This window comes from Lepus europaeus, chromosome 18 (genome assembly GCF_033115175.1).
Source record: "Lepus europaeus isolate LE1 chromosome 18, mLepTim1.pri, whole genome shotgun sequence".
Classification (NCBI taxonomy): domain Eukaryota; kingdom Metazoa; phylum Chordata; class Mammalia; order Lagomorpha; family Leporidae; genus Lepus; species Lepus europaeus.
The window spans coordinates 4,747,454-4,764,417 of record NC_084844.1 but is presented as its reverse complement, the minus strand read 5'-3'; the positions used below and the strand labels follow the sequence as shown (position 1 = coordinate 4,764,417).

At 68.8% G+C, this 16,964-nt stretch overlaps 1 protein-coding gene across 2 annotated transcripts; it reads right to left on the bottom strand.

The window, feature by feature from the left end:
* Positions 1-92: 92 nt before the first annotated feature.
* Positions 93-16,230, bottom strand: EVPL (envoplakin). 2 transcript variants are annotated; one of them, XM_062216213.1, is made up of 22 exons: positions 16,130-16,230; positions 13,970-14,069; positions 13,547-13,701; positions 13,330-13,456; positions 12,651-12,776; positions 12,443-12,481; positions 12,135-12,296; positions 11,949-12,056; positions 11,758-11,853; positions 8,739-8,864; positions 8,253-8,399; positions 7,940-8,094; positions 7,662-7,807; positions 7,300-7,505; positions 6,146-6,324; positions 5,925-6,063; positions 5,643-5,836; positions 4,889-5,039; positions 4,418-4,501; positions 4,204-4,314; positions 4,032-4,124; positions 93-3,491 (listed from the first exon to the last, which is right to left on the bottom strand). In XM_062216213.1, the coding sequence occupies exons 1-22, from the start codon at positions 16,228-16,230 to the stop codon at positions 93-95; spliced, it is 6,144 nt and encodes a 2,047-aa protein (XP_062072197.1). The 2 variants fall into 2 exon arrangements, with proteins under 2 accessions (XP_062072197.1, XP_062072198.1); XM_062216214.1 differs by having other exon boundaries at positions 7,300-7,472; positions 7,710-7,807.
* Positions 16,231-16,964: the final 734 nt, after the last annotated feature.

Here is a 16,964-nt window from a genome sequence, read left to right as displayed (position 1 = left end):
CACAGAGGCGCACGGGGGGGGGGGTGCTGCCTGGGATCGGGCTGCTGCAGGGACAGGGGTACATGCATCCTCCTCTCCCACTGCCTGCCCGGTCAGCGCAGGGCGCGTGGCAGGCTGGGGGAGGCCACGCGGAAGCAGCGGTACCCCTCCAGTGCGGCAGGGAGCAGCAGCAGGCCGCTCAGGGGGTCCCTGCGGCAGCGCCCCATGGCCTCCTTGTAGCTCAGCCGCTCCTTGGAGATGGGGTCGGTCAGATCCTTCTCGTAGCTGGACTCATCCTGCAGGAGCCGGGCCAGCTCCTCGCTGATCATCCCGCAGAGCACGGCCTGTGGGACGGGGATGCGGCCCGTCCTCTTGGGGTCGATGAGGCCCCCCGTCAGGTGCTGCACCTGCAGGTGGGGGAGCACGCTCTCCTGGGGCACCCAGCCTTTCTGCACGGCCTCGCCCACCGACAGCCGCTTCTTGGAGACGGGGTCCTCGATGCCCGTGAAGGCCTTCTGGGCGTTGAGCAGCCGCTGCGTGGCCGTGTTCTCGATCAGCCCCCTCTCCACTGCCTTGTGCACAGAGTAGCGCTCGCGGCTCAGCAGGTCCACGATGCCCCCCGTGGCCGCCTGGGCCTCCAGCAGCTTCTGCCCCGTGATGGGGTCCAGCATGTTCTTGGCCACGGCCGTCTTGATGCTGCACTTGTTGTCCGTGGTGGTGTCGTAGACCCCGGCGATGGGGAAGCTGTCGTCGGCGAGCCCGAAAGAGAAGCCGGGGGAGGCAAGCGGGGACTTGGAGATGATGGCGCCGATGGAGAGCGAGGAGCAGGGCTTGGTCTCACCGGCCACGAGCAGCGCGAACTCGGAGATGGGGAGGCGGCCGTCGCGGTACAGGTGGAACTCCTCCTTGGAGATGCGCCGGCAGCGCAGGGCGGCCTCGATGGAGTACTGCTTCCCGCTCTTGCGGTCCCGCAGCACAGACTCCTCCCCACAGGGGCCCGAGGTGGTGACCTCCTCCCAGTCACACTCCAGCTCCTGCAGCTGCAGGTACTGGCCGCGGTCGATGACGCCCCTCTTGTAGGCCTCGTACGGGGACATGTCGGCGCCCGTCTCTGGCTCCAAGATGCAGATCCTGGTGGAAAGGTTGGTCTCGCGCGTCTGGGTCTCCTGGCTGAGCTCCTCGCGGCTCAGCCTGGCCTGCAGGTCGCGGAGGGTCCTCTCCTTCTCGTGCAGCTGGTCTTTCTGCCGCAGGATGGCCGCCTCGAGCTGCGACAGCGCCCGGCCCCGCTGGGCCGCCTGCTGCCGCCCGCTCTCCGCCTTCTCGCTCTCCGTCTTTGCCTCCTCCTGCAGCCGCAGCGCCTGCTGCTCCAGCTCTCGCAGCTGCTGCCGCAGCCGCCCACACTCCTGGCTCGCCTGCTCCCGGGCCTCCTGCAGCTTGGCCTCCTCCTGCGACCAGGTCCGCCCCAGCGCCTCGGCCCTGTCCACGCGCTCCCGCAGGCGCTGCGCCTCCTCCTCCCGGGCCTGGCGGGCCGAGCGCGCCCTGCTGAGCGCCTCCCAGGCACGCGCCCGCTCGCCCTCCAGTGCCCGGTCCTTCTCCACCCTGATCACCTCCTTGTAGATGGTCTTCTCCTGCGACTTGGCCGTCCGCAGCACGTCGATGCGGACCTGCAGGCCCTGCGACTCCCGGCGCAGCTCGGCCCCCCGGGCCTGCTCGCGCTGCAGGTCCCGGCGCAGGGCTTCGGCCGACTTCTCCACCTCCGGGTCCTTCTCCAGCTTCACCAGCTCCTCCGTGATGATCCTCTCCGGGCCGGCGCGGGGCCGCTGCTCCAGCTCCTGGAGGCGCAGGGTCAGCCTGCGCAGCTCCCGCTCCACGGCCAGCTTCTTGCCGCGGTCCTCCCCGAAGCTGAGCAGCCCCTCCTGCTCCTCCACGGCGGCCCGCAGCTGCTGCACCTCGCGCTCCAGCTGCCGCCGGCGGCCAGCCTCCTCATCCAGGCTGCGGCTCAGCCGGCTGTGGTCCTCGCGCAGCCGCGGGTCCTTCTGCGCCACCACCACCTCCTGCACCACCAGCTTCTCCTCGGGCCGCCGCCTCCCCAGCAGCAGGTACTTGTTCTGCAGCTCGTGGAGCGCGTCCTCGGCGGCCCGGCGCTTCTGGGCCGCCTCCCGCAGCTCCTGGCGGAGCCGCCCGGCCTCCTTCTCCAGGACCGGGTCCTTCTCGTGGCGCACCACCTCCTTGGTCACCGTCTTGGTCTCCACCTTGGCCCGCTCGCGCCTCCACGCGTCGCGCTCGCCCTGCAGCCGGATGAGCTGCTCCTGGGCACGCCCGTTGGCGTTGACCAGCTCGTTGAGCTGCGCCTTGAGCCGGTCGATCTCGCGCAGCACCTCGGGGTTCTTCTCGTGCCTCACCACCTCCTGGGTCACCTCCCGGTACTCCACCGCGGGCTTCTGGGCCCGCAGGACGGCCAGCTCGGGCAGCAGCCGCTCCACCTCCTCCTCCACGCGGCTCCTCCGGCCCGCCGTCTCCTGCAGCTGGGCCCGGAGCCGCGCGATCTCCTGCTCCGTCTCCGGGTCCACGCGGAGGATCTCGTGCACGCGCTCCTGGAGCTGCACCTGCGGCTTCTGCGCCGCAGCCGCGCTGTGCCGGTTCCGCAGCTCCTGCAGCTCCCGGGCCAGCGCCGCGTTCCTGCTCCTCTCCTCCTGCAGGAGGCTCCTGAGCCGGGAGGACTCCTCCAGCAGCCCCGGGTCCTGCTCCACCGTCTTCACCTCCTTCACAATGACCTTGGGCTCCACCGCGCCGATGGCCCGCTCCAGGTCGGCGATGCGGGCCCGCAGCCCCGCCGCGGCCTCCTCTGCGCCCTTCCTGCGCGCCGCCTCCTCCTGGACCTGCAGCCTCAGGGCCCCGGCCGCCTGCGCCATTTCCGGGTCCCTCTCCACCTTGACCACTTCCTTCACCACCACCGTCTCCTTCACGGCGGCCTCCCGCCGCTCCAGGGCCAGCAGCTCCTCCTTCAGCGCGGCCAGCCGGGCGCCCACGACGCCGCTCTCCTCCCGCACCTGCTGGATCTCGACGCCCAGCTGGGCCGCCTGGCCGTCCAGGCTGGGGTCCCGCTCGACGCGGGTGACCTCCTTGGTCAGCAGATGGGGCTGCCTTGCCTTACTCTCGCTCTGTAGCCGGGCGAGCGTCTGCGCCGTGGCCTCCAGCTCTGCCTGCAGGCCGGCCCGCCTCCTGCCCTCCTCCTCCACCTGGGCCTGCACCCTGGCCAGGCTGCTCTCCAGCTGCGGGTCCCGGTAGAACTCCACCACCTCCCTCTCCTCCAGCCTCTCCACCGGCGGCTGGGTCCTCAGCCGCAGCAGCTGCGCCTGCTGCTCCTCCAGCTCGCGCTGCACCCGGGCCACCCGCTGCCTCTCCTCCTGCAGCTGCGACCTCAGCGTCTCCGACTCCCTCCCGGCCTGAGCCGGGCTCTCGGACGCCAGCGTGACCTCGCGGCTCGCCTGGATGTCCTCACTGAGCTCCTTCTGCAGAGCGAGAGGCAGAAGGCTTAGCTCGGGGGAGGGGGAGGGATGATAGGAGCTCCCTTAGTCTACACCCCGCCCTGACACCAGGGGCCCCTCCCCTCTTCTGGTCGCGGGATTCTGAGAAGCCCAGCCAGTGGACACTAGGCGGTGGTCAGGCCAAGTTGCATTCAGAGGTGTGAACAGGAGGGGGCTCTGCCTTCTAAAACAACTCCCTTTCCTCCTCCACCCAGAAACGGGGCCCTCCTCCTCGGGGGGGGGGGGGCGCTAGAGTACGGCTGGACTTAGGGAAGCCGCCAAGTCACCAGGAGCCATGGCGAGGGACAGAGCCCCAGGTGGCCTGGCCCCAGGGTGGAGCCTGGGGGGGGTGGTCTCTGCTGTCTGGGCTTGCAGGGCCTGTCCCCCTGCCCAGTGGCTAAGCCGTGACCACACCGGACCCACCCTGGGGCGACTGCAGCCTGTGACACCTGCTGGGGGGAGAAAGGGCGAGAGGCAGGGGGAGGCGGGACCCTCGCCCAGCCGGCGCGGGCGGCGTCTCTGTACCTTCTCCAGCATCTTTCTAGCAAACTCCAGCTGCTGCAGCTGCTGCTGCTGTGCGGCTGCAACCTCGGTGTAGGCCTTGGCCAGGTCCTTCTCCTGTGGGGCAGAGGGAGAGGGGCAGGGTCAGCGCCAGCCTCAGGGCAGCAGACCTGGAGGAAGGACGGCCCCGCCTCACCTGGGCCTGGACGCTGTCCTGCAGGGGGGCCACTCGGGGCTTCTTGGGGGCCGACACTGCCAGGGCGGGCTCCAGGGAGCAGCGGTAGGTGTCTGCCTGCAGCTCATAGTCCTGAGCAGGGGAGAGAGAAACCGGCCCACAGGCAGGGGGATTCGCTGGGCTGGGAGCGCGAGGCGGGCGCTGGAGAGAGACAAAGGGCAGCGAAACCGCTTACCTGGAGAGCCGCCTGCAGGTCCTGGGCGAGGCGGGACACGGTGGCGCTGTCCTGCTGCCGGCCTTGGATCTCCTGTACCAGCCTCTGGTGGGGAGCGAGCACGGGTCAGAGAGCTCGCGAAACACCCCTCACCCTGCCTCTCCTGCCCGCACCCGCTGGGGGCCGCACCCCCGCCCCGGTCCATTGCTGGGGCAGAGCGGGGCCCTGACAGGGCTGAGGAAGGGGGGCAGCAGCCCCAGGACCTCGCCTGAGCCTGCATCCCACTGCACACCTGGGAGCAGACACCCAGGTCAGGGAAGGGCTCACAGCCTCAGAGCCCCTTGGAACCCTGGCCACTAGGGGGCGACATTGGTACAGGCAGCTGTCCCTGGGAAGGAGGCCGCGGGGGTGGGGTGGGGTGGGGGGGTTGGGGGGGGACCTGGCCCCAGCTCCTGGCACCTGTCGCCATGGTGACCCCCGCCCGGCCCTCACCTTCTGCGCTTGCAGCTTGTAGGCCACCTGGCTGGGTCCGTCGCCCGGTCGCACCTGGTTCTGGGGCAGGTGCTCCAGCCAGGAGCTCAGGCTGTCCCTGCAGTTCTTGAACCGCTGGTAGGTGAGGCCGGCGTCCTGCACCATCTTCTCCCTGCGGGAAGGCCAGGCCCAGAGCAGAGGTGACAGCCGCCCTCTGGGGACAGGTGAGCAGAACCTGGGGGAGGCTGGGGGCTGCCTCGTCCCTGGGTAGCTCGGGAAGCCTGAGCCACCCTCCTCACCCTGTGCTGGCTGGGGTTCAGAAGTGGACAACAGAGGCCGGCGCTGTGGCGGAGTGGGTAAAGCCGCCGCCTGCAGTGCCAGCATCCTATAGGGGCGCTGGTTCAAGTCCCAGCTGCTCCACTTCTGATCTAGCTCACTGCTATGGCCTGGGAAAGCAGTGGAAGATGGCCCAAGTCCTTGGGCCCCTGCACCCACATAGGAGACCTGGAAGAAGCTCCTGGCTCCTGGCTTCGGATCGGCCCAGTTCCAGCTGTTGCAGCCATTTGGGGAGTGAACCAGCGGATGGAAGACCTCTCCCCCTCTGCCTGTGTCTCTGCCTCTCAAATAAATGAATAAATCTTTAGAAAAAAAAAAAAGCTGAGTGCTGTTATTACCCCAATTTAGAGGAGATGGAACCGAGCCTCAGAGAGGTGAAGCCACCAGACCAGGGTCACACAGCCTGGGTCCCACGGGCCCCCGGGGCCCAGCCGCTCACCGCAGGTCCAGCTGGTCCCCCACGGCGTGGTAGCGGTCGGTAAGCACCCGCACCTGGCGCTGCTGGCGCGGCAGGTCTTGGCAGAACTCCTGGAAGTTGTTCTGCAGCGCACTGCACGCGTGCTCCGTGGCCTTGAGCTCCCGGTGCAAGCCCAGCACGCAGGCCTGCTGCTCCAGCAGCGCCCTCCGCTGGCGCTGGGGGGCGGGGAGAGGGACAGGGCGCCATGTACCGCGGGGTTCCCAGGGACCCCCGCGTGGACCGCCCAGCCCGGCCACTCCTCACCTGCAGCTCCACGACCCTCTCCTGCAGCGCCCCGGGGTCCCCGGAGAGGGGGGTCTCCTGCGCCAGAGCCAACTCGAAGCCCTGGATGACCTTGTCCGTGTCCCGGATCTGCCGCTCCAGACCCAGGGCAGCCTTGGCTCTGCCGCAGAGAGGGGAGGGTCAGCCGACCCCTCGGCAGCCGCCCACCGCCCACGCAGCCGCCCTGTGGGCCAAGCACTCACTTGTCCCTGTACAGGTGGCACAGCACCTGCACGTCGCTGTACTTGTTCTTGACGCTGTTGAGGGCCACGGGCAGCTGCAGGGCGGCGGGGCCCACGGGCTGGGCCCTCAGCAACTCCTCACACTCCAGCTGGGCCGCCTCCTTCTCGGCTCCCAGGCCCTGCAGGCGCTGGGCCGTGCCCTGGGGAGGGGCCCAGTCAGGTGGAGCGTGGGGGTCCCTGCCAGTCCCTGCATGGTTGATCTGGGGCGGGCCGGCCTCCCGGACCCTCGGTCTCCTCATCTACGCATGACTGACGGGCGGAGGCCAGGCTCCTGGGCTCAGGCGCTCAGCTCAGTCGCTGCCTTGTTCCCTGCGCTGTCACTCACGGGTCAGGCAGCCCAAGCCCGGCTCGGAGCCCTCGGGGTCACGTCGGTGCCCGCTCGCCAGGCTCTGCCCTACCCGGCTTCTCACCACACTGTGGCAGCTGCTGCGAGCCTATTTGGAGATGGCGCCTCAGCCGTCACCCACTATGGGGAGCCAGGGAGCTGCTAGGGTCGGCCGAGGCTTTGCTGGGACCACCGCCTGGCACGGAGCGTCTGTCCCCTCCCTTTCACGGGTGTGCTGGCCGCCAGGCCCCTGATGCGCACTGGGAACCCGCGGAGCAGCCACCTGCTAACAACCATCCTGTGGGCTGCCCAAGAATGTGGACAGCGTGGTTCGAATGCTTGAGGACCAAACACAAACGGTGTTATTTGAACAGAAACCGGTTTGGAAACCACAGAGCCCCTCAAGTGGGGAAGGGCGGCCTGTGCCGGTGGCACGTTCGGGGCGTTGGGTTCCCATGCAGAGAGCGGGCAACGCTGCAGGCTCTTCGGGAGGACCCTCCCCCTCCCCCTCCCCCCTGCCCTAGTGATGCCCCCGACCTCCCTGCTGCTCTCTCGTTTCCTTGCACCTGAAGCCACAGCCCACAGAGGTCAAGGGACTTGCCCGAGGGCACGGAGCCGTCAGTGGGAGCCAGGAGGGGCACCCTCTTGCCTCAGCCCTGGACGCCCACTCCCCTCCTGCGCCTCGGGCCCCAGCGGCTGCTCTGCTCTCGCCTGCCCCTAACGTGTGTGCCCCTGGGGGCGGGGGTGGCCACGCCTCGTCCCGCTGCCCCTGCCCGCCGCGCTCACCCACCTTGTGACTGTGGATGCGACCCTCTAGGTCCTCCAGCGGGGCAGTGCGGCTCAGCGGGGCCCGGGCCCAGCCCAGCACCTGCCGCTCTATCTCTCCCAGGTCCGTGTCCAGCTGGGTCATCCGTGTCAGGAGCTTCTGGGCCTGTGGGTCAACTGGGGCCGAGCCAGCTGGAGCTGAGGGCAGAGGTGCTGGTGAGGGCCAAGGGCCTGCCTTGCGTCTGCCTGATAGGTCTCCCTGGGTGCCCACAGAGCGTCCTGGGGTGGGGGGATGGGCAGCCTGGACATGGAATCCCCAGAGCAGGTGTACCGAACCCCAGGTCATCCCCTGCCCACACAGCCCCCAGAAGTGGCTGAAGTAGGGACCTGTCCCCTTTCTCCCAACAACGCTCCCCGACCAGGCAGCCCGGGTACCCTGCTGGCCAGGCCGCAGGGGCTCCTCAGCGCTGGACTTCACGTCGTTCTGGACTGTGGCCAACTTCTGCTTCAGGGTCTGCAGCTCCGAGGCCAGGCTGCGACAGGAGGGGATCAGAGAGAGCCGGGCCCCCTTGCTGTCGCTCCCCAGCCCTGGGTGCCACCCGGCCCGCTCTGCCTCCGGAGGCCACCTGGGCAGACCCACCTGGAGGCCACCTGGGCAGACCCACCTGGAGGCCCTGGCCACGGCTTCAGGGTCCGGCGCTGGGATGCAGAAGCAGGCAGCGGGCGCGCTCTTGATCTCCCCACCAGGGCCCCGCACGACCCAGGTGTGTGGGTCGGTGTTGTCCATCAGCGTGTACTGCTCCCCCTGCTGCAGCTGCACCTGCAGGGCCAGGCCAGGGGCTGTCGAGAAGGCCGAGGCCAGGACGGGGTAGGGAAGGGAGGTGCTGGGGTGGTGGGGGGCACAGGGGCAGGTCAGAGGTAGACGAGGCGGGGCAGGGGCTGGGTGGGGGCAGGGACGGGGCGGGCCTGGGCTTGTACTTCTCCTGAGTCCCAGTCACAGATGCTGTCCACGCGCAGGGTCTGCTGGGGTGGGCTCCTGCGCTGCGGCAGGGGGGCCACCTCCTGGCACTTCTTCTGTAGCTCCCCAATGGTCCTCTCCGCCACAGCCAGCTGCTTCTCCTCCGCCTGCCGGGGCCCAGGCAGCAGGGGCTCCGGCTGGCATCACCGCGGCCCAGCTGCCACTCACCACCCCCAGGGGCTGGGCTTGGTCAAGGCCAGGTTGTGGGCAGCAAAGTAAAGGTGGCTCCTCCCCGCAGGCCCGGGGCCCTGGGATCTGCTGGTTGGAGTGAGGGGTTGCCCAGCCCCACCCAGGCCTCCGAGTGGAAGCTGGAGGGTCTCAGAGCACCCCCAGGCTGCACCTGACGTGTTGTGAATGAGGGTCAGAGCACGGGGCCTTGTTGGGCTCTGGCCAGCCCTCTCCTGCCCCCACGTGGGGACTTGGGCGGGGCCTCGGGGCTGTCTCACCTCCAGCTGTCGCAGCAGCTCTGTGGGGGCACCAAGGGGGTCCCCAGGGGCTGGCCTGTACTTGGTGTCCAAGTTCGAGTTGAGCTTCTCCAGGGTCTGGCTGACCGAGTCGGCCTCTTCCTGGAACTGAGACCACAGGTGGTTGAGGGCAGAGGCCAGGGCCACCTGCAGCCCACTGACCCTGCAAACCTGTACCAGGTAAATGCAAGCCAGCTACGGCCGCCCGGGCAGCGCGGCTTTTTAAACTGGAGAACCTTGCAAAGGAGGCACCTTTGGTTCATCGGACTTCAGTTTTTCAGTGTGTTATAAAACGCCTGGTGCCCCACCTGCCATGCAGGGCCCGTCGCCTGCCTCCCTCCAGGGCCTGGGCTGTTCTTGCTGGGATGGACGGCGGCTGGTCTGCACCTGACCCAGCCACAGAGAAGCTGGGAGTGCGCTTTACGAAAACACCCCGTGGTTGGACGGTATTCCAGAATTATTCTCAGTGGGTGTGAAAATGACACAGTAGGAAAAATGCCCTTAAGCGAAAAGGAAGTTTTTCCTTTTCAAAAGTGTATGAAGGGGCGGCGCTGTGGTGTAGTGGGCTAAGCCTCCGCCTGCAGTGCCAGCATCCCATAGGGGCGCTGGTTCGAGTCCTGGCAGCTCCTTTTCCAATCCAGCTCTCTGCTATGGCCTGGGAAAGCAGTGGAAGATGGCCCAAGTGTTTGGGCCCCTGCACCCATGTGGGAGACCCAAAAGAAGCTCCTGGCTCCTGGCTTTGGATCCACCCAGCTCTAGCTGTTGTTGGCCAACTGGGGAGTGAACCAGTGGGCGGGAGACCTCTCTCTGTCTCTCCCTCTCTGTGTCTATAACTCTGCCTCTTCGATAAATAAATAAAAACATTTTTTTTTTTAAAGTGTATAAAACAGGGCCTGGTGCCGTGGTATAGCAGGTTGAGCCACCACCTGCTGACATCCCATACGAGCGCTGGTTCAAGACCCGGCTGCTCCACTTCCGATCCAGCTCCATGGAGTTTCAGGCTCCAGGCTTCTGCCACATGGCCCAGCCCTGGCTGTTGCAGCCATTTGAGGATGGAAGATCTCTCGCTCTCTCTCTCTGTACCTCTGCCTTTCAAATAAATAAATCTTAAAAAAATAACAACAGAATGAACCATTCTGGGTGGAAACTTAAAAAAAGATCCCGGTGTTCGTGTGAGTGATCCTGCTCGGGCAGTCTTGTCCTCAGGAGCCGTGTAGACCCGTCCCTTAACCCGCCCCCTCCGGTGGCCGTTCTCCCACGTGTACTGAGCAGGGTGCTTCAGGTCCATGGGGAAATGGTGTGCAGAGCTCAGTCGATTTTTGTGCAAAAATAAAACGGAAGCACGGGTGGTGCGTGGGATCCACACGCGTTTCCCGAGAACGTGCCCGAGACGCCTTGCGGGTAAGCCCGCGCCTTATGCATAGGAAGCGTTCTTTTCCACTTTCGGGAGTCAGCTTTTACCACCACCACCCTGCTGGCAGGGGCCGGCCTCCCACGTGCCCACCGGGCCCTGCCTTCCCAGGGGCCCGGGCTCACCCAGCGCCCTGGGGGGGGGGTCCCTGGTTTCCCAGGGGCCCGGGCTCACCTGGCGCCCTCCGGGGGGGGGGTCCCTGGTTTCCCAGGCCAGGCTCACTGGGCACCCTCGGGGGGGGGGGGTCCCTGGTTTCCCAGGGGCCCGGGCTCACCCGGCGCCCTTGGGTGGAGGGGATCCCTGGTTTCCCAGGCCCGGGCTCACCAGCGCCCTTGGAGGGGGTCCCTGGTTTCCCAGGCCAGGCTCACCCGGCGCCCTCGGGGGGGTGGTCCCTGGTTTCCCAGGCCTGGGCTCACCCAGCGCCCTTGGGGGGGGGGTCCCTGGTTTCCCAGGGGCCCGGGCTCACCCGGCGCCCTTGGGTGGAGGGGATCCCTGGTTTCCCAGGCCCGGGCTCACCAGCGCCCTCGGTGGGGGGTCCCTGGTTTCCCAGGCCCGGGCTCACCCGGCGCCCTCCGGGGGGGGGGGCCCTGGTTTCCCAGGCCTGGGCTCACCAGCGCCCTTGGAGGGGGTCCCTGGTTTCCCAGGCCCGGGCTCACCCAGCGCCCTCCGGGGTGGGTCCCTGGTTTCCCAGGCCAGGCTCACCCGGCGCCCTCCGGGGGGGGGGGTCCCTGGTTTCCCAGGCCAGGCTCACCCGGCGCCCTCCGGGGGGGGGGTCCCTGGTTTCCCAGGCCAGGCTCACCCGGCGCCCTCCGGGGGGGGGGTCCCTGGTTTCCCAGGCCAGGCTCACCCGGCACCCTGGGGAGGGGGGGTCCCTGGTTTCCCAGGCCAGGCTCACCCGGCACCCTAGTAGGGGGGGGGTCCCTGGTTTCCCAGGCCAGGCTCACCCAGCACCCTCGGGGGGGGGTCCCTGGTTTCCCAGGCCAGGCTCACCTGGCACCCTCGGGGGGGGGTCCCTGGTTTCCCAGGCCAGGCTCACCCGGCGCCCTTGGGTGGAGGGGATCCCTGGTTTCCCAGGCCCGGGCTCACCAGCGCCCTTGGAGGGGGTCCCTGGTTTCCCAGGCCAGGCTCACCCGGCACCCTCGGGGGGGGGTTCCTGGTTTCCCAGGCCAGGCTCACCCGGCGCCCTCCGGGGGGGGTCCCTGGTTTCCCAGGCCAGGCTCACCAGCGCCCTTGGAGGGGGTCCCTGGTTTCCCAGGCCAGGCTCACCCGGCACCCTCGGGGGGGTGGTCCCTGGTTTCCCAGGCCAGGCTCACCCGGCGCCCTCGGGGGGGGGGTCCCTGGTTTCCCAGGCCAGGCTCACCCGGCGCCCTCGGGGGGGTGGTCCCTGGTTTCCCAGGCCAGGCTCACCCGGCGCCCTTGGGTGGAGGGGATCCCTGGTTTGCCAGGCTCACCCGGCGCCCTCCGGGGGGGGGGGGTCCCTGGTTTCCCAGGCCAGGCTCACCCGGCACCCTAGGGGGGGGTCCCTGGTTTCCCAGGCCAGGCTCACCCGGCGCCCTCCGGGGGGGGGTGTCCCTGGTTTGCCAGGCTCACCCGGCGGTAGTCCTCGACGTGCTGCAGGTGGCTCTCCTGGGAGATGCACAGGTTCAGGAAGTTCTGCCACTCCGTCTTCAGGGCCTCCTGGTGGGCCTGGGCACAACAGCGTGGAGCCCTCGCACTGCGCCCTGTGCACCTGCCCCCACCCCGCCCCTGGGCAGCCCGGGCGGAGGACGGGGCCTGCGCACCTGGATGGGCCCCGCGGCCGGGTGCCCGAGCGCTGCCATGCGCTCCCCATCGTCCTGCAGCTGGTTCACGTTCTGCTCCTGGCTCAGCAGCTCGTGCTGTTTGAAGTGCTGCGGGCGGGCAGCGCGGTGAGCGCGGGGCGCCCGGGCGCACCCACCCCGGGCCCCAGCCGGCCTCTCCCCGCCCACCTCGTACTCCCGCCGCACGCCCGCGGGGTCAGCCATGAGGTCGCTCCAGTCCTGCTCCAGGATGCGGCGCTGCTGCTGGGCCAGGGCGCCCAGCTGCCGCGTGCAGCCCTGCAGGTGCGTGTACAGGCTGCCCAGGCTCTGCCCGCGCCACGAGGCCGCCTTCTGTGCTCCGACCAGCGGTGGTGCGAGGTGGGGAGGGCGCAGGGGGTGGCCAGAGGCCATTAGGCCGCGCTCCAAAAACCCTGGCCCCATAGGGGTTTGGGCGGCCCGGCCATGCCCGCCCCCAGCCCTCCCTAGCACCTGCTCACCAGGAGGTCTCCGTATTGGCTCCGGATGGTGCCGGCGTCCTGCCGCCAGCAAGGGGGGAAAACACAGGCCGGTGAGGGAGAGGGCACTGTATGATCCAGGCCGACCCCCCCCCCACCCCTCCCCAGACAGAGGGAGGAGGCTGGGGCAGGGCAGGGGCAGGGCAGGGGTTCCCCCACCCCTCCCCAGACAGGGCAGGGGCTCACCCACCAGGCCCGCGAGGCTCCGCAGCTGCTGCCCGTAGGCCTCGATCTCCCGCTGCAGGATGTTGTGCTCGGCGACCTGCTGCTCCAGCTCCGCCATGCCCGGCCCGTACCGGCCGTCACAGACCTGCTTCTGCAGGAGAGCCGGCCCTCAGGTCGGCCCTAGGGACGTGACGTGCGCCGGGCCAGCCGGGCAGCCCCAGGGACGTGCGCCGGGCCAGCCGGGCAGCCCCAGGGACGTGCGCCGGGCCAGCCGGGCAGCCCCGGGTGGCTGCTACTCCCCAGAGGCCCCCACTGGTTCCCAGGACTTGGTGCTGCACCGTGAGAAGCCTCCCCTCTTAGCCCTGCCCGGCCTGTGGCCCGCAGCCTCTGTGCCTGCTGCCTGGGCAGCGACAGCCGAGCTCCGGGGCCCTCAGCACATCCCCCAGGCCCAGGCCTTCACCGATGCCCTCTGTAGTGAGCACAACTCCGCAGCCGGTGCTCCGAGGACTGGCGGCCGTGCCCACTTGCCCAGAAAACCCCTCTCCCTGTGGCATCCGGGAGCCCTCCCACCTCTGAGACCGCTTCCTCCTCCAGGATGGCTTCCCTGCCTGCGCTGTCTGCCTCAGCTCCCCCTCCCCCGGCCCCGGCTGAGACCCAGCTGGGCGTTGCGAAGGGGGCGTCTCAGACGCTGGGGAGCCCCTCACCTGCTTCTGCTCCAGCACGCGTGCCCAGTCCACCCTGGGCCCCACGTCGGGCGGCAGCACCATCTTCTCGTACAGGGCGCGGTACTCGGCGCACTCCTGGGTCACCCGCTCGTGCAGCTGCTTGATGCTACCAGGAGGCGCCGCAGGTCAGGCCCCGGGCCTGGGTCTTCCCCGGGGCCCAGCGCTCCCCACCGGGAGCCGCGCGCGCCCCACTCACTCCTTCTCAATCTCCTCGGCCTGCGGGTGCTTGAGCCGCCGGGCCTTGTCCACGTCCAGGAAGAGGTCCTTGAGCAGCACCTCGGCCTCCTTCAGGCTGCGGCTGGTCTCCTGCTGGTGCTGCAGGGCCCGGTTCTGCTGGCTGTTCAGCCGGTCCTGTGGGCGGGCGGCGGCAGGAGCCTCGCGGGAGCCCCGCTCCCTTCCCCCAGGCCTTGCTGGTCCCAGCTTGGACCCCGGATGTACTGGCCAACCCCAGGGCTCACATAAGCAGAGAACCTGGCTCATGGCATCCCTGGGGCAGGCGACAAGGACATCAGGGGAGCCTGGGCCCCTCCAGGGAGCTCGCCGTGTACGTGGGGAGGGGGCAGTGAGGACAGGGGTCTGTCCACCTGTAGCGTGACGGCCACTGCTGCCCGGGCCTCACCTGCTGCAGCCTTCTCTGGGTCTCTAGGATGTCCCTCTCCACCTGGTCGGCGTTGGCTTGCATGCGGGAGATGAGCAGGGCCAGTTCCTGGGTGGCAGCCCTGGCGATGGTGGGGATAGAGAGTGGCATATGGAAAGACCCCTCTGTGCCCCCCACCGTGAGGGGGGGTCCCCTGCCCTCCCACAGCCTGGGGACGCTGAGATACTCAGTGGCGGGGGGGTAGCGCCAGCTCCTGTGTGAGGGTCCCAGGCAGGTGTGGCTCTGCACAGCAGGTGCACCCCAGGCCCTCCAGCCTTGGCCGTCTGTCTGGGCAGCCAGTGCCTGACCCTGCCCAGCCGTCTGCCCTGGCGGGTCAGGGCCCGGGGAGCAGCAGCGCGTCCCCCACCCCAGCTTCCTACTGCTCAGCCTGCAGGGGGCTCTGCCCAGTGTCCGGGCTTCAGCGGGCACCTGGAGGGCGGGGGGCGGCCGAGAGCTGGCCGGGGAGCCCCAGGGTTCTCCGGATTCGGGCTTCAGAGCCCGGACTGGAACGTGGCTTGCTGTGGGCCCACAGGGTGAGCCTGTGCTTCGTAGCCCAGACTCTGTAGAGCGCCTGCTGTGTGCAGTCACTCAGTCTAGGAGTCAGACCTAAATACGTGCAGGCCTAGTGGTAAAGATGCCTGGGCCCCACCCTGGACGCCTGGGTCTGCGTCCCGGCTCTGCTCCTAATTCCAGCTTCCTGCTGCCCTGCACCCTGGGAGGTGGCCGGTGGCGGTTCTGGTCGCCGGGTCCCTGGCACGCGTGTGGGAGACCCGGATGGAGTTTCCAGCCCCGGCCAGGGGCTGCTGCAGGCATTTGGGAAGTGAACCAGCAGAAAGAGAGAGAGAGAGAGAGAACGGGCGAGCGAGCGAGAGAGAGCGCATTGTCTCTCTGCATCTCAAATGAAATAGAATAAAATAAAAGCGGGCAGAGTGGTCCCCGGGGTCACAGTCCTGGAGAAGGGGTGCCTTCACCGAGCCGGACCTGAACCTGGAGCCGAAGGAGCTCCGTGGCCGAGACAGCCTGGGCTTGCTTCCTTCCCCAGTGCGCCCGCTGTGTGGCCTTGGGCAAGTGACTGAGCCTCTCTGTGCCCCAGCTGCTGCTTGTGGAGGGCTGTGGAGCGCACTGGAAGAACTCTCCCATCTGACGCACTCAGTGCAGAGCCCGCTCCGGGGACGGTGAGGTTCTCTTCCACGGCCCTGTCGGGGCTGTCCCCCTGCCTCCAGCAGTCCTGACACACAGTAGGTGCTCAGCCAACATGGCTGGACCGTGGACTGCACAAGAGGGGAAGGGGGGCCCTTCTCAAGGGCTGCAGCCCTGTGGGCGGAGCCTCGCCCCACGAGGACCTCACTGCCCCGGAGCTGCCTGGAGAGGGCGCTGTGGCCTCCTGGGAGGGCTGCTTCCCCCAGGAGCCGCCCATGGCAGCCGGCTGGGCTCAGGCGCCCAGGGAGGACACGGGGCTTAAGCACCGTTCCTCCCACCCGCTCAGACGCCCGGATCCCTCTCAGGTGCTGGGCGCCCCACCCTGCACCAGCCCATCTCTGCTCCTGTCTCCACCCCTGGGACCCAGGCGGGCTGCCACCCGCACGTGCAAAGATGGTGGTCGGTGAGCAGGAGGAATGAGGCTGGGCCTGGCCGAGGTGGGTGACCCGCGGGAGGCACAGCTCCTTCTCCCCAACACCCACGGGAAAACTCTGGGACAAAACCCTAAGGCCCAGGATGAGAACGCTGGGCAGAGCAGCGGCTCGGGCGGGAGGCGGCACGGCCCCTCCCTGCACCCAGGCCTCCCCCGCACCCCCGCTTGGTCCTTCTGCCCACTCTGTGCCCAGGGCCCCAGGGACATCCAGCCACGCGGAGTGTTGCAGGCAGGGCCCAGAGAGGAGCCGGGCTCTCCTGTCTCCCAGCCTCCCTGCGCCCAGCTCCTCAATCCTATGGCCCCCAGGCCATCCTGGTCCCCCACCAGTGCTAGGGCTTGCCAGCTCTCCCCTGTAGCTCCTCAGGAGTGACGGTCCACCCCTGGGCTCTTGGACCTCAGGACACCAAACACCAGCCCTGGGCTGGTCCTGGGCTCCCAGCTGCCAGGTGGCTGGAGCCCTTGAGGGCGGTTCCACCGGACCCAGCTCCCCATCCTGCGCCCCTGCTCACCTGCTGTGCTTGCTGGGGGAGCCCTTGGCCGAGGAGCCCTTGGCTGGGGAGCCCTTGGGGGACCCCTTCCCATGGGCGCCTTTGCTCAGCCCCTTAAACATGTTGCAGAGATGGGTGGCGGCTCAGGCTGGGCTCGGCCGGCGGGCGGTGGGCGTGCGTCCTCGCTGGTTGTACACTCGGGCTCTGGGGAGCTGGGCGGGCGGGCACCCGGGAAAGCAGTTTCTGGAGGCCCCTCCCCGCAGGTGCGGCAGTGAGCTGCGCTGCGCCCAGGGCCGCTGCGCATGCACCGTGCTGGGCCGCACTCAGCCCGCTCCTGCACAACCAGTCTGGGAGGAACGGGCGCAGCCCGGAGGCGGGGCGCCCAGCCTGCCCGACTCCCACAGGGGTTTGGACTTGTTACACCCACACGCCCAGAGGGAGCGCGGCAGCGGTCACACCCGGATGGGGACACAGCCGGGGGGGGGGGGGGGGACCAGAGTCGGACCACGCATGCACACACAGGCTCAGGGAGCGCAGCTCAGCCCGGGGCCCCAGCCCGGGCTCAGGGTTAATAAACACCTCCAGCCTGCACGGAGAGGCCCCGCTATCAGGCAGGCTCCCACCCACGGCTCATGCCTGCCAGGAGAGGTGGGGCCACCCTGCCCGCCAAGGCCTGGCTCTCTGCTCCCTGACACCACCCTGGACATCAGCCGTCCCGTGGCCCCTCGTGTCCTTGATTCAGAGCCTGATGCAGTAGCACGTGCTTCACCAGGATGCCCAAAAGACCCTCGGGCCAGAGAGGCCAGGACGCACGCCGGACGCACTCCCCCAGGTGCCCCCGGCCCTGCCTTCCCAG